At 40.4% G+C, this 14436-nt stretch overlaps 1 protein-coding gene across 1 annotated transcript in view; it reads left to right on the top strand.

Annotated features, from left to right (window-relative positions):
• The window catches only part of ARNT2 (aryl hydrocarbon receptor nuclear translocator 2), a 76755-nt gene that overhangs the window by 23376 nt on the left and 38943 nt on the right, over nt 1–14436 (top strand). The window contains exons 5-7 of the mRNA XM_010167988.2: nt 10945–11047; nt 12996–13061; nt 13518–13603. Coding sequence (XP_010166290.1) covers nt 10945–11047; nt 12996–13061; nt 13518–13603 — 255 coding nt within the window. The remainder of the gene's footprint in view (nt 1–10944; nt 11048–12995; nt 13062–13517; nt 13604–14436) is intronic.

Raw genomic sequence — 14436 nt, 5'->3', positions numbered from 1 at the left:
CTGCTGAGCATCCAAGTGAAAAATAGGTTAATTTAAAAGTACTTGCAATCTTTATGTATTGATTTATTATGCAGATGTGAATGGTAAAAGAACAAATTACATTTTATAGAGTTATTTTGGATAACTGTCCTGTCATGGGAGTCTCTGCTGACGGTGCTTTGGAGTAACTAGTTTTGGGGTTTTACATCCTTTTTGTAGTTGTAGACAGTCTGCGTTGTCTTTTGGGAAACTCTTTGTTTCTTGGATCACTAGCAGGCATTAGTATGATTATTTTATCCAGCTCAGGTTTTCCTTCACATATATCTGATAATTTCAACAGAAGTGCTACCCCAACTGCCCAGCTCATGGCACCATGAACTTGGTGATTATTTATTTGTTTAGTGCCTGAGTCTGAAGGTACCTGTGGAGATCAGAATGCAGCTGTGTCAGGACTTACACAAATCTATAGCAAGTTAAAGCTTCTGCTGGTAAAGTTTAAATGGACAGTGCAAGGATGAAAAAAAGAGAGGATCATCATCTCTCTTTACAGACAGGAAACTGGAAATGGAGAAAGATGCTATTGTGTTTATGTCTAGGGAGAGCCTACACATCTGTGTGGCCTTCTGCAAGCTGTTTTATTTAGCATGCTGGGTATTTCCCATACATAACATAATCATTGTTGAGAGTTCAAAATACATTTAGTCCTTAAGGTGGTTTTGGTTTTTTTTATGTTATAACTTAACTTTCAACATGTGCTTTGAATTATTTGCTTGGGTTTTTTTTTTTTTGTCCAGTTTTTCCAGGTCCATCAGTGGAGAAACTTGCTTGTGATCTGTAACACTATCCCTTCAGATAGTCCCTTAAAATTGACTCAATAGCAAGGCTCAAAAGCCCACATAGTTTCCTTTTTAATTTAATTAAAATGATGCATATTTGCCCAACACTGTGGAGAATTACGTGATGCAGACTGGTTAGTCAAACATGAAGGCAGGCACAGCAGAGACCTTTTGGCCTCATGAGCTTTTATAAGAACAAGTTGTATTAAGCAAACAGCTGTGTAACGTGAGGGGTTTCTTATTGAAAAACAAGAGGGGGTGAGAAAGCTTTTCAGTTCCCCCTTTGTGGGTCAGTGTCTCCAGTTGGTAAGTAGGGGACAGACAGATATTTAAAAATAGCTACATTTCAATTGCATTACTTCTTTTTTTATTTTTTAACTTTGCTTTTGATTGGATCAACTCTTCATTCTATTGTAAGAATGTCATAACTTGACTCTAATGCTTATACAACGCCTTTTGCAATTAGATGATGTAAACCTTAACATATTTAGAGAGATTCAAATAGTCCCCCTGAGAAGCTAGGCCAGTGAGGAGAATGAGCTTTGATGGTTTATATTTGTAAGTGGAATATTATCCATCGTTACGGGATAGGTAGTTCAGGAATTTTTTCATGAGTGCAGAGGGAAAAATGAGCAATAGAGAGCATGCCCTGGTTCTAAGTAGCATCATGAAAGCGGTGTATTCAGTTCAAGTGAAATTTCTTTTCCTTATTTGGGCTAATTCATTTCAGATTCTGCATTTATATATCAAGAGGTTATTACAGGATAGAAAGAAAGAATAATCAGCCACCCAGCCTATAGTCTTCTTCTGGAAGAATAATCATGTTTATGTGTCATTTAAGCTGATTATGCCTTGATAGGCATATAGTGGTCATGAGATTTTTGTGGACTTTCTGAGAATCAGTATGGATCACTGTGGATTATATTATTGAGAATTTTCATCTACAGCTACAGTGTCTCGAGAACTCATACTGCTTATATAAGCTGGGACCCTGTTCCTAGCTGCACCTCTGCTGCTGGCTGACCGCAGGCAAGAGAAATCATTCCTTTGGGCTTTAGTATCCTCATCTTTAAAACAGGAGTAAAGTTGTGAATCTCCTCTGAAAGTTGCTTTAATGTCAACCAACAAGAAGTACATGCTTGGAGCTAGTTATTGATTCTGTATACTGATATATTTGTTAATCAGTGTATTGGCAATGCCTTTTAGTGTTGTGGTATGTGCACTGGAGTAGGGATATGGTGCTGCTTCCTGCTGCACGATGCAACAAGCACACGAGAACCATCAAGCCCCAGCCTGTGAGAGCTAAAGCAGTCTCATAACATTTGGGTGGAGGTCACTGCCAGCTTTAGAGCAAGAGCAACAGCATTTTATCCCTGCCATCCCACGAGCTTCTCGGTTGATGTGTATGCAGTATAATGACAGCTGGGAAGTCCTGTGTGGTCCCTAATTTTGTTGCAGGCTGTGTAGGGCTGACTGATTTTACAGTTGTGCTGTGTTCTCAAGTGACATTGGTGTATCATTGTCCCCATGGCTTTGTTCTTCTGGAGATGTTGGGCCACACAGAAGATCCTGTACAGCGGAGGACAGAGGTGTCAACGTTGGCTTGCTGTACAGCCTTGCTGATGGGGTGCAGTCTCCTGTGGGGAGGTCCCATCCTCTCTGTGTTCTGTGAAAGCATCTGGGAAGCAAGGATGGGAAGTGTGCATGGGGAGACCTTGTTCTCACCCACAGTGCTACCTCCCTCAATGTCCTACTGACCTGCTCCTTGAAAGATTTTATAAGATCATTATTTTAATATCAGGAAAGATTTAGATTGCATCAATCTTGTCCATGTGATCAGAAACACCTTTCCCCCCCACCATGTCCTGAACTTCACGTAAACCAGGGATTGAGATTGTGATTATGGTCCATAAAAGCTGTTAAGAGATGACTTGTGCTACCAAACAGCTTCCAGGCAGAACACAGGGGCTCTTGCACCCACAGGGCAGACAGGCTGGGGAACAGACCCTTTTCACAAGTTAATTAAATATAGAATCATGGAATGGTTAGGGTTGGAAGAGACCTTAAAGATCATCCAGTTCCAACCCCCCTGGCCATCAGCAGGGACACCTTCCACTAGACCAGGTTGCTCAAAGCCTCATCCAACCTGGCCTTGAACACTTCCAGGGAGGGAGAAGCATCCACAGCTTCCTTGGGCAACCTGTTCCAGTGTCTGACCACCCTCACAGTGAAGAATTTCTTCCTAATATCTAATCTAAACCCACCCTCTTCCAGTTTAGAGCCATTTCCCCTTGTTCTATCACTTCCTGCCTTTGTAAAAAGTCCCTCCCCAGCTTTCTCGTAGGCCCGTGCATTGCTAACAATGCAGTTATGATACTTGGTTTGCATTCATCAGAAGCATGAAAGAGAAAAGCCTGCTGCCCGTTCGGAGCCCATCTGCTCTGCATCACTGCGAGCAGTCCCACGCGCCGGTGCTGCGTCTGGTGCAGGGGGAGGCAAGAGTGTTGGGAGTGCTGGTGCCTGTGTACTGGGCTTGGTGGTGAACGAGCAGGGCTTTTTGGTGAATGAGTTCAGCATCACGAGTTAGCAATTATTTTTTTTGTAAAAACAACCTCATCAGGCTCTTATTTTCTAGAGCTATGCATTCTTTGTGGTCTCTTGGTATGTTTTAAATGCTATCAAGAGTTGTTTTTGTCTTTGTTGTAGATTTAAAAGACCATTAACTACTTCGCAAATATCGCGTAGTGGTGTTAAAATAAACAACAGGTTAGCGGGCGTTGTCCTTGAGAGCTGCACTGTAACCTCTGATGTGAGTGAGAGGCAGGCTGTAAAACCAGCGTTGGTTTTGGGTGCCCAGTGTAACTGGTGCCAGGCATGTGGTTCTGCCCTTAGTTTGTAATTTGAAGTTAGGATGGTCTTGTGTTTTCATCTATGTTTTGAGTGTTTGGGCTGTTCTCAGTGCTCCTGCGTTTGCTTTCCCCTTCATGAGGGGCCAGAGAGATGCATTTTTTTGTGGGTATGGTTTTATTATTTATTTATTTTATTATTTATTGGGGCTGTTCAGCCTGGAGAAGAGAAGGCTCCGGGGAGATCCTATAAGTGGCCTTCCAATACCTGAAGGGGGCCTACAAGAAAGCTGGGGAAGGACTTTTCATAAGGGCAGTTAATGACAAAACAAGGGGAAATGGGTTTAAACTGAAAGAGAGGAGGTTTAGATTAGATATTAGGAAGAAGTTCTTCACTGTGAGGGTGGTCAGACACTGGAACAGGTTGCCCAAGGAAGTTGTAGATGCCCCCTCCCTGGAAGTGCTCAAGGCCAGGTTGGATGAGGCTTTGAGCAACCTGGTCTAGTGGAAGGTGTCCCTGCTGATGGCCCGGGGGGTTGGAACTGGATGATCTTTAAGCTCCCTTCCAATCCTAACCTTTCTATGATTCTGTGATTAGGATTGCATTGCTTGGTGTGTTCACTCCACATAGTTCCTGTGTTTGGTGGTGTGATACTGAAGGGATGCTCTGTTTTTTGGAGGATACTTGTGTGACGAGCAGCATCTTTCTGTGCTATGGCAGTTGCACTCGGTCTCAGCAACCCTACAGTAGTTATCTTGTCATTTGTAGGGGGAGGACTTGGGCTTTCAGGGGACTGTGTACTTTAATATGTGAACGTATGCAATAGATATGTCTGTGCTTTTATGAACGTTACCTTTATGTAAATAATAAACCCCAGAATGCTGAGAGAAGGGCTTTGTGACCATTTTTTTTTTCATGTGTGTTTTGTTTTATTTGTGTATTGCGAGCTGCTTCTGGTTTGTGTAAATGTGAGTTCCTGGAAAATACTGTGTTTGCATTTCAGTTTTGATTCTTAATGTGTTCTTAGATAATCTGTAAATTTTTTTTTATGCTGAGTAGCATTAAAGATGAGATACGTTTGTATCCCTTACAATTGCAAGGGTGTAAGTTTTTCAAAGATTTTATTTTCTTTTAGTTGTTGAATTAATGCAGGATAATTGCTTTGCTCTGGCATGAGCTTATCAAGAGTAGTTTAATATGAATTGATCAAATTTAGGCTACTTAATATTCTTATTGAAGGCATTTTGTTTATGCATTCATAATAGATCCATTGTTTTCAAGAGGAACTCTGCCAACTGGATACCTCAGTTGGTATAAAGCTGAATGTTCAGCTGTAGTTGGTGCGTATGTGTAAACTGATAAAAGGAAAAAAAATTAAAAAGAAGAGTTTCACTTTGTTTTCTGGAACTTTGTTGATTATCTCAAGCAGTGACCTGTATCTTATATCTGTACAAACCATTGTGCAGTCCATGTCCAACCACCATTGCTGTCCTCATGTACATCTTTCATATTCCGAGGTACAGTAATGGAGTTGGATTTTGATGCTACACTCAGGAGTGATAAGGACTTTTCTGTGCTGCCTCCCTACAAATGATAAATAGCTGTTTTGCAGTGTTGCACTTCTGCATGATGGGCTGGCAGCTGGTAGTTTTTGTTGAGAAAATGTGTCTTTAAGCTGATCTCGGTCACTACTTTCTAAATGTACTAATAGAGAACTTAGCGTACTCATAGCGAACATCACCACAGAAGTCCTTTGTTCTCTGACCCTTCAGTTCGAGGGTCAGTTTACATTTGGAGCTGTGTCCAGAAGCATCAGTACCTTGACCATCATTTTGCTTTTATTGTTAATTATTTCCTCTTGTTTTCCTGCATCCCTGTCTTGCTTTTTCCATTTTTTATAGTAAGATAAAGGTGCTTTTAGTTTTCATAAGGATTTTTGGGAGCAGTATTCCTGTATCCTGTTTGTCTTCCTTGAGTAGCCTGTGGAGTAGTTTTGATGAGCACAAAGGCATCTCTTATTATCTTGTCCAAACCAAACTTAGTTTATCCTTTATTTTATTTTGCCTGGAAAGAAATATGTAGACAATCTGGTGGCTGAAAGTAATTATGAAATATCTAGCTTGTTCTTTTTAAGACAAGACACTATCAACTACAGCACAAAGCTTGCTGGGTTGCTGAAGGTATTGAGAGTAAGGTGAGACTCCGTGTATTAATTCAGACTGCTTCCATATCAGGTCCAAGATTCTGTGCAAGACAGCAGTCCATATACTGATGAGTTAAGAGGGAAGTGGAAAAATTATAATATGTACTTTGACAACAGTGTTTTTGTGTGCTTGAGGCCAAAACAATTTTCTTCTGGTCTTTGTGAACAGGTATTAGTCTTTTGTTGTGAAAGAGGGGTATTTCTCTGCTGCAAACTGTATGTGAATACTGCAAGTTTGTTTTTAGAGACAGCCATTTCAACTTGCACCGAAATTTTTGCAGAAGAATGCCCTCAAGTAACAACCCTTCTTTCCAGCTACAGACTGTAGGATTCGTACGAACTGGAAATCCAGCAGAGAAAGCATTTGTGGTAGGATTAGATGTTGAAGCTTACGGAGTATTGAATCCACAAAAAAAAAAAAAAATCTGAAAAAAAGTAACAAAGAACAGACTGTGTTTGATTACAGGGCTATAAACCTTAGCATGCAGTGCTTAAACATGGAGGAACAAATTTTCTAACAGGCTGGTGCTATTGTGTAAAGATGGATTTGAGCCAAACTCCCAGATTTGAAACCCCATGAACTTCAGTAGGCCCAGGCCAATCCTTGGCTTAGGTTCATCTCAAACATTGCAAGCACAGAAAAGGCATTTGAACATTTACAGTAGCAATTGGAGATCCAAAGGGGAAGGTTCATGCATAATCTGTTCACTGTTTGCACACACAAGGGGCATATCAGTGCCAGCATTTGTCCCCTTGATCGTTACGAGAAGGTTTTTAGAGCATCTTTGAAAACACGCTGCAGCATAACACGAAGGGAATGTTTCTGGCATGTATCCTCAGTACTTGATTTGGTTACTAAATAATCTCTTTAGTGGAAAGAGCTTTATATGGCTTCTCTAATTTTACCCAAATAATTCATCTCATGCACATTGTCCCCACCTCTGTGGTCCCCTTGACAACCCTTTCCTGTAACAACAGCTGCCATCCGATTTCTGGGTTGCATGGTGGATTCCTGCTCAGAGAACAACCAGTTTATTACAGGTTTAAGCAATACTGCATTCTGAATGAGGACTGTAGTGGGTACCTTTCAACAAATTATCAGTTATACCCAGACCAACCAGAGAGATTTATGTGCTGGTTTTAACGAGCATTGTGCTCATTTATTTGCTTTCTCTTTTGCAGCAAAGCAAACTCTGGTTTCCTCCGAGTTGTGCAGCTGCTGTAACTGGTAATAAGACAGCAGTGCCGTGATGGAGACACGCATCCTGCACTTGCTGTCTCTGAGGGTTGTCTGGAGCTGGAGGGGGGAAAAGTTTAAGGTGAAAATGAGCTACATGCAATTACCAGTTTATGGGGAAGCTTAGAAGGGATCCAGCTGGTGGTAGCACTGGGTCGTTAAGACTGTTCTCCTCGAGAAACTAGAAGAAGAAATTAAAAAAATGCACATGTGCACTCTTCAGTTAGCAGAAGTTGTCAGAGCACCCTAGAGTATTTCTTATTAATAAGAACATAATTGCCAACTTTTACATAAAATTTACTTCGTGTGTGCTTCCTGTGGGGAAACCTCAATGAGCTTTTATCACCAGGGTAGCAGCACCAGTGTAAAAGATCCAGGAACACAGGGAGATCTGCATATTTTATGGTTCTGTGACAGAGCTATTATCAGAGCGTGCCACCTCCTTGAACTGAGCTGTCTGTATGACACTGAGTTACGATTTATGCCAAGTTTGCTTGACTGTAATGTGTGACCTGCCAAGGTCCATCATATGAGCAGCTGTAGTGAGCTGTAGATGATATTAAAGCAGGTGGAAGATGATTTTGCAGTTCCATGCTGGCAGAAGCGGAGCGGTGTGGGTCCATCCCCTTCTCGGAGTCAGGTGTGGAGTGGTGAGGAGCCTGGGGAGAAACAACTGTGAGTTTTGTTTTGAGACCAGGTGACATTGTATTGTCGCAGTTGCAGTTTATCATAGCAATAAGAAGTCACGACAAATACTGTGGTACAACTCCAGCTTGTCCTAACTTCACTGTTTTCCATCTCTCTGCGCTTCTTTAAAAGCTGGTGAAAGCTAAATGCTGTGAGTGTAGGTTTAGAAATGAAGATTTATTTTTGAGCAGTTAGCCTGAAAATAAAAAGGGGTAACACTGTATCCAGGTTGCAATCCTTAAACAGGAATGCTCTCCAAACAAAGCAAGCTCTTCGTGGTGTTTATGCAAAGCTGCAGGCAGACACAGGGTGGAAGCAGTTGGGATTGTTACGCTGTTCCTTTTTCCAAGGCTAGCATTCACCTGTGCTGCATGGCAGCCTTGGCTGCATACCAATCCCATAGTGGATTGTTTCCCAGTTTGCTCTCCCAGATACGCTCTACACACCTGGCAACACCAATATTATTATCTTGAAAGCTCCAACAGAGAGATGAGCCCTGGTATGCCATGTCTTACAAGATCCCTTTTAGCCCAGGGAGTGCCCTGACAGGCTTGGTTGAGCTAAAGTGAAAGATTTGTCCTTAGTCTATTCAACTATAATTTTTCCTCTTTTTAATGTAATTTGATCATAAGCTTCTAATAATACATGAGACACAAACTGCTTGTTTTTTATCAAAATCTGCACTGTATTGTTAAGAGTTCTACAAGGTTACCACACACACAACAGACTATTGAAACAAGCTGCTGAGAGAGGTTTGTTGTAATATCTATGTACCAAACGTTTCTCTGACTCATACCCCCACATGCCCCCTGCAGTGATTTTGTAAGTCAGGGCAAAATTTAGACTACTGTTTATTATCTGGTACGTATTTCTAAGACATTGCCAAACAAAAAGCTAAATTTAAAAACTATGCCTTTTGTTGTCGGAGGTTCCAGACATGCCAAAGGAACATGTGTCAGCAATTTTAGACTTAGCAGCCACGTAATTGTGAAGCATACTTATTTTTATAGATGCTCTTGGATGATAAAAACTGAGATATTTCTATTAGCTATTGAGTTACGTTTACTGTCACTGTTTTTTCATTCTTAGTATCACTTCAAGAATTTGTACTGGAATGGAAAAAAAAAAAAAGTGCACAGAAACTCTTCTTTCATTTATGTGTGTGACAAAGTTATTGTGTCCAAAGGGAAAAAATGCTTTTAAAGGGTTTGTGTGGCTTGTACACTCATATGGACAGTCACTGGGTCCTGCACATATATTCTGTCTTTATTTACTTCATTGGGTATTGCCTTCGTTTCTGAGTCAGTTTGCCTCCTGCCTAATGATATTTTATTTCTCTAAATTGTGTGATTAATTGAGGGGAAAGGGATTTAGGCTGTGGCTTTGGGTGCAGAGAATGAGACAGAGAGGCAGACTCTCTGATGCAGGGAAGGGAACTGGGTTTGAACCTCAGATCCACCCTACATCATAGGGTCAGCGTGACTGAGCTGGGGAATATGGTGGTATGTTTTTTCCCAGCTTACACCTGAATCAGACATGTATATTAATATATAGCCCAGTGCTCTGAATTGAAGCATCTTTAGGAATTACTCCCAGGCTTGCTAACTTCTTAACCATCTGAGATACACCTTGGAGATAGATACACCAAATGACACAGTCTAACCTTCTGTCGACAAGTATGGCTTTCCTCCAGAAGTAATCTTTAGTATAAGATCAAAATGCTACTGCCTAGTTACTTATCTAAAATACTAATCTTTCAACTGTTTTATAGTGATTTTGTTTCCATTCATGGAGGTAAATATTTTCAGTTAAAATAATTTTCAAATTAATGTTTGGCAATAGGATTATTTCAGAACTTAATTTTTGGACAGAGACTTTTGAGGAAATCTGATGAGGGCAACTTTGAATGTATTCTGCATGGTTTCTTCAATTTAGCATAGTCAGAGTGTGGTATCTTACACTGCTGCAAACTTGGCTAGTTACATCCTGGTAAAGGCTTAGGCTTGTGTGGTTTCAGTTATTGGAAGATACTGTACCTACCTATAAACATGTAGGTTTGCTCATAGCCGTGTGTCACAGGCACTGGTGGCTGTCATTTAATTGTCTAGCAGCTGCTCCACTGTGTTTCTCTTGCCCACTGTCACTTTTGCGGCTGTATCCAGCCCTGAAGCTTTGTGGATCTGGGCCAGTGATTAATTCCTAGTCTGTGTTACTAAAGTGCAAGTTTTTATAGTCATCTGTTAGCAATTGAGCTGTAGATGCAAAAGTCCATTCTGTTAGTTCTTTGGTGATAAACAGTAGGATTCTAGGTGAGACCCTGTACCCTACCGTCACTGATCTGAACCTACCTGTAGCAGGAGAATAGAAAAATTAATGTTACTGCCTTGCTCCCTTTGTTTTTTTAGTAAAGACCTCCCTCACCTTACTGTAGGAGCATCAGTTCAGCGCTTCCTCCATCCTGTCCTCTCTTGAGGTGACTTGATTGCTGTCATCCCTTTTCAATGCTGTGTCTGTGGAGTAAGATACTGAGGTTTGTAGTCAGCTTATGCTGATGAGCAGGGTCCAGCCGTGGACCTTGCATAGTCTCATGTTGCCTGACATATCAGGTTTTGATCAACTCTGAAAGGGCCCCACCACAAGTGCTGCTGTGGCATATCCTGTATCTCATAATCAAGGAGAAAAGCTTGGTCTTACATATTCCTCACTGTCAGTGCAGCCCTGCATATGTGAGGTGGTGTTATGGTGAGAGTGTTCTGTATAGACATGAGAGCAGAGGAAAAGAGGAGCAGCTGTCTGGGAAATGATGCATGTTGTTTTAGCTGCAATTTTGGTAAAGAGTGGAGCAAGCAGATCAAGTCAGAAAGTTATGCTGGTTGTCATTGTCTTCTCTGCCTCCAGACATTTGACCCTGCCTTGGAAGCTGGTCTTGGGCCAACAGAGAAAAGAGCCATCACTGTTGTGACTCACTTCACTGAAATCATTAGTTAAGCCAACACATAACCAATGTGAAAACAGGATCAAGATTTTTTTGTTGGTATTTTTTCCCCAAACTGGGCTAATGGCATTTAGCTTATGAACTTATTGTTGTCTTAGTTTTTAGTAAATGGAATTAAATTTATGTACTAAACATCAGTTACTCTTCCTGGCTTTTCTAGGACGAATCCTCGACTTGAAGACTGGAACAGTAAAGAAGGAGGGTCAGCAGTCCTCAATGAGAATGTGCATGGGATCAAGGCGCTCTTTCATTTGCAGGATGAGGTACACTTTTACCTTGTGTTCCTGTGATGGTTCCAGTCCCATGTCAGATTAGACTTCAGACATTTTGTTGCACTAATTTGACCTTGCTTGAAAAATGAAGCTGTAATGACATGCTCCTGTTAAGCATTTCCAGAATGCTTGCTTTTGGAACTGGAATAAAACTGGAACCTGTCTTCCTTTATGATTAATAACAAAGCAGCACCTCATTTGTGTGTTGCAGTTATTTTTATCATTGTGGGGTGTAGGATGCTTTCCCTGGAGAACTTCATGACAACTTCACCCCTGGAATGTAAGCCTTTGTCTCTTCTAGTCAGATTACTCTAATCAGTGTAATGAAAGACCAACTCCGTGTATTTTTTCAGCAAACCAATAATATTAAAAGAATCTTGAAGGCAAACAGGAATTCAGTTGCAAACTTGCCAGCTATGTAGGAATTAACCTAAGCCTGGTATGAATTAACCAAATGTCAGCTGGTTGATGCTAGATAAATGAGCAATTGTTAGAGGGTTTTTATTTTGCAATTTTTCAACTTCTGCATTGCTTGGGCTTCTTTAAAGAGATCTGCCTGCCCAGTGCTTCTTACTGGGACTGGTGGGCACTTTTGTTGTAGTGTTAACAGGGATAAAATGCCTCTTGCTATTGCAATAAATTTATTTTTGTGTGGTTGGGGGGGAAAGTACATCATTGCATCTGCGGCCTATATCCAATATATGTGTTGAAAAGAGATGATGCAAAATTTGTTATGGAATGAAACATGCAAAGCAAAATATTTTGTACATTAAAACAGATGCCTGTACTTCGGTTTTGTGGTCGAATTCTTTGAGTCATGTGAGGAAGCTGACTGTATATGGCTCTTGGGAGCCTTTGTAAGGGGTTTATATAATTCGTACCTGCAAGATTAGACTTCAAAGCTGTAGCTCCTTTTCCCCCCTTAACTGCAGGGAAAGAAATTCAGCCTGGCAGAGAGACACTTGGAACATTACTTTCTCTTCAAGCTGCACATAGTGGTCATGTGAGGAAGACTTTTTTGTACAAAGCAAACCAGGCCTAATGTGCTGTTTACAGTTGTTCTCCAGTTCTTAAAACAACATTTCAGACTGCAGTTATTTCCTAGCACCCTGATTCTGTAAACTGGAGCGCATGAGAGTAATTTTATACATGCCAGTAGCCCCATTGTTTTTGTAATTCTAAATCTTATTTTAAGTGTTCATTCCTCCTTCTTGGCAGTGACTGGTATTAAAAGAAAAAAAAGAATAATAATTAAAAAAAAAACTTGTGGGAAGAATGAGCCTCTAATAATGTGAACTTTCCTTGTGATTACTTCTTTCATTGTTATTTTTTTTTTCCATTGAAAATGAACTGGATTTAGCCTTCAAACTATTTACTTAACTTCAAATGGATTGTGAAAATTACACAGTTAGGTATAGTTAGAAATATGACAAAATATACACAAACAAGTATTAAACAACATTACTTGACAGTGTAAATAGTCTGTTCTTGCAAATGTAAACTTAATATCTGCTAACATTGTAGCTGAATGCTCTGTCCAGGGAAGCTACTATAACACCGAGATTGTTTTTTGTGAATATTTGGGGGCCTGATGTACATTCTTCTCTAGTTTTCTTCCTTGTTTTCTAGTATTTTGAAGTGTTTCTATTCTTTAGTCACTCTTGGAATATCTATTGCAAATAGTTTTTAGGTTTAGGGAATCTTTTTGTAGTCTCTTTTATTTTTCTTTTTAAAATAAATAAAATATTTCTAGCACACCCAAAAAGCTCAGCCTGTGAAAGTAACAAGTTCTTAAAAAAACATGAATCTGTGACTTTCTCTCAGAAATAAATATCCATTAATGTCTACTTATATATGCTAATAAAGATCTTAAAATGCATTTTCATCTTGGGTATTTATATTCAATTTTGAGCCTTTTCAAATATTAATTTACTTTTAGGTGTGGAAATGCTCCTCTGGATCATTTACCTCTGAACAGAATAACCACCATGAGAAAAAGATACAGGTACTATTACTTAATTTACTACAACAGTTAGTTGCCATGAGCACTCTCATTTTCCGCTGGGCTAATGCTCGATCAAGGAGCACTACCTGGACAAAAATCTACATTAGCACACAGTGTAAAATAGCACCAGGTCTCAGGAGAGGAGAACTCTACACTTAATTCAGCTCTGGCAGAGTCACTGCATCTTTTTGCAAGCCTTGTGCAAGTCACTCAACTTCTTTGTCTTAACCAGCTCCATCTCTGAAAAAAGCTTCAGAATGTTGTTCTAAGAAGTATTATGGAAAACAAGTGAGGCTTGAATAGCTTTGTAATGGAGCTGACACTGTGCAGAGCCCTAGGCTGACAGTTGGTTGTTTCTAACTTACAAATATCAGCAAGTCATTAGTAGTAATTTAAAATATAACGCTGTTCTGCATGTCAGTCAATGTGATATTTTTGTGTTTCCATTTGATTTAGGAATGGCCTTGGCCCAGTAAAAGAAGGTGAAGCACAGTATGCCGTTGTCCATTGCACTGGCTATATCAAGGCTTGGCCACCAGCAGGTGTGTATCTCTCCCATTGAACATGTGCAAGAGAGTTGAAAACCTGGTTTAGGATCCCTTTGCTGGTGCAAAACAAGGCTGAATTTCAGTGGGGCAACCCATTCAGTCTCATCTTGTGAAGCTTTTGATATCAAGAAATCAGCTGTTGTTACTCACTCTGGGGCTCCCCGTTTTTCTGGGTGAAACCCTTCTTAATTTCATTGGCACAGAGAGCTGTAGAAGCTGTCAGTAATGTGGGATTACAGCACATGGGGCCAAAAGTTTTCAATATGATAAACCAGCATAAAAATTGCCTGATTTTAAGAAGGTAAACACAAAGCATTTGTACTTCTAAAAAGCACCAACTAGTTCTTTTATATTAAAGTACTGAGTTGCCAGCACCTGTGTATGAAAATGCATAATTTCAGTTTAGACGCTCAGGACTTCAGAGTGGTGGTTTTAGTGGAGAAAGTTCAGTGTTTGTGATAAGTTCTGTTTTGAGGCTGTTTTTCTGGGAAACAAGTCTTGGCATATTGCTTTGAACTGCAGAGAAAAACATTTACCTGTTGTAACTTAGTATTACATATGGGAGTATTTACCTCTGAAAAATTCCAGGAGGAGACAATGGAGCTCATCCAGACATCATCATGAACTGGGTTAGCTGACCTTGGCATTTGCAGTAGTTGAAGAGTCTGTTTGCAATATGACAGTGCCTGCTGGCATGAATCAAACCATGAGTTGTCCTGCCCTTTTGCGGTCATGTACCACGAGCATAAATCACATTTATCCAGGGATTATGAATGCTAAGAGGTGGTTTGCGCCGAGTCTCTGCAGTGGTGTGCAGACACCAGCGT

The sequence above is a fragment of the Antrostomus carolinensis genome, unplaced genomic scaffold (genome assembly GCF_000700745.2).
Source record: "Antrostomus carolinensis isolate BGI_N321 unplaced genomic scaffold, ASM70074v2 scaffold5195, whole genome shotgun sequence".
NCBI classification, from domain to species: Eukaryota; Metazoa; Chordata; class Aves; order Caprimulgiformes; family Caprimulgidae; genus Antrostomus; species Antrostomus carolinensis.
The sequence above is the reverse complement of the archived record's forward strand: the minus strand, read 5'-3'. Positions and strand labels throughout refer to the sequence as shown.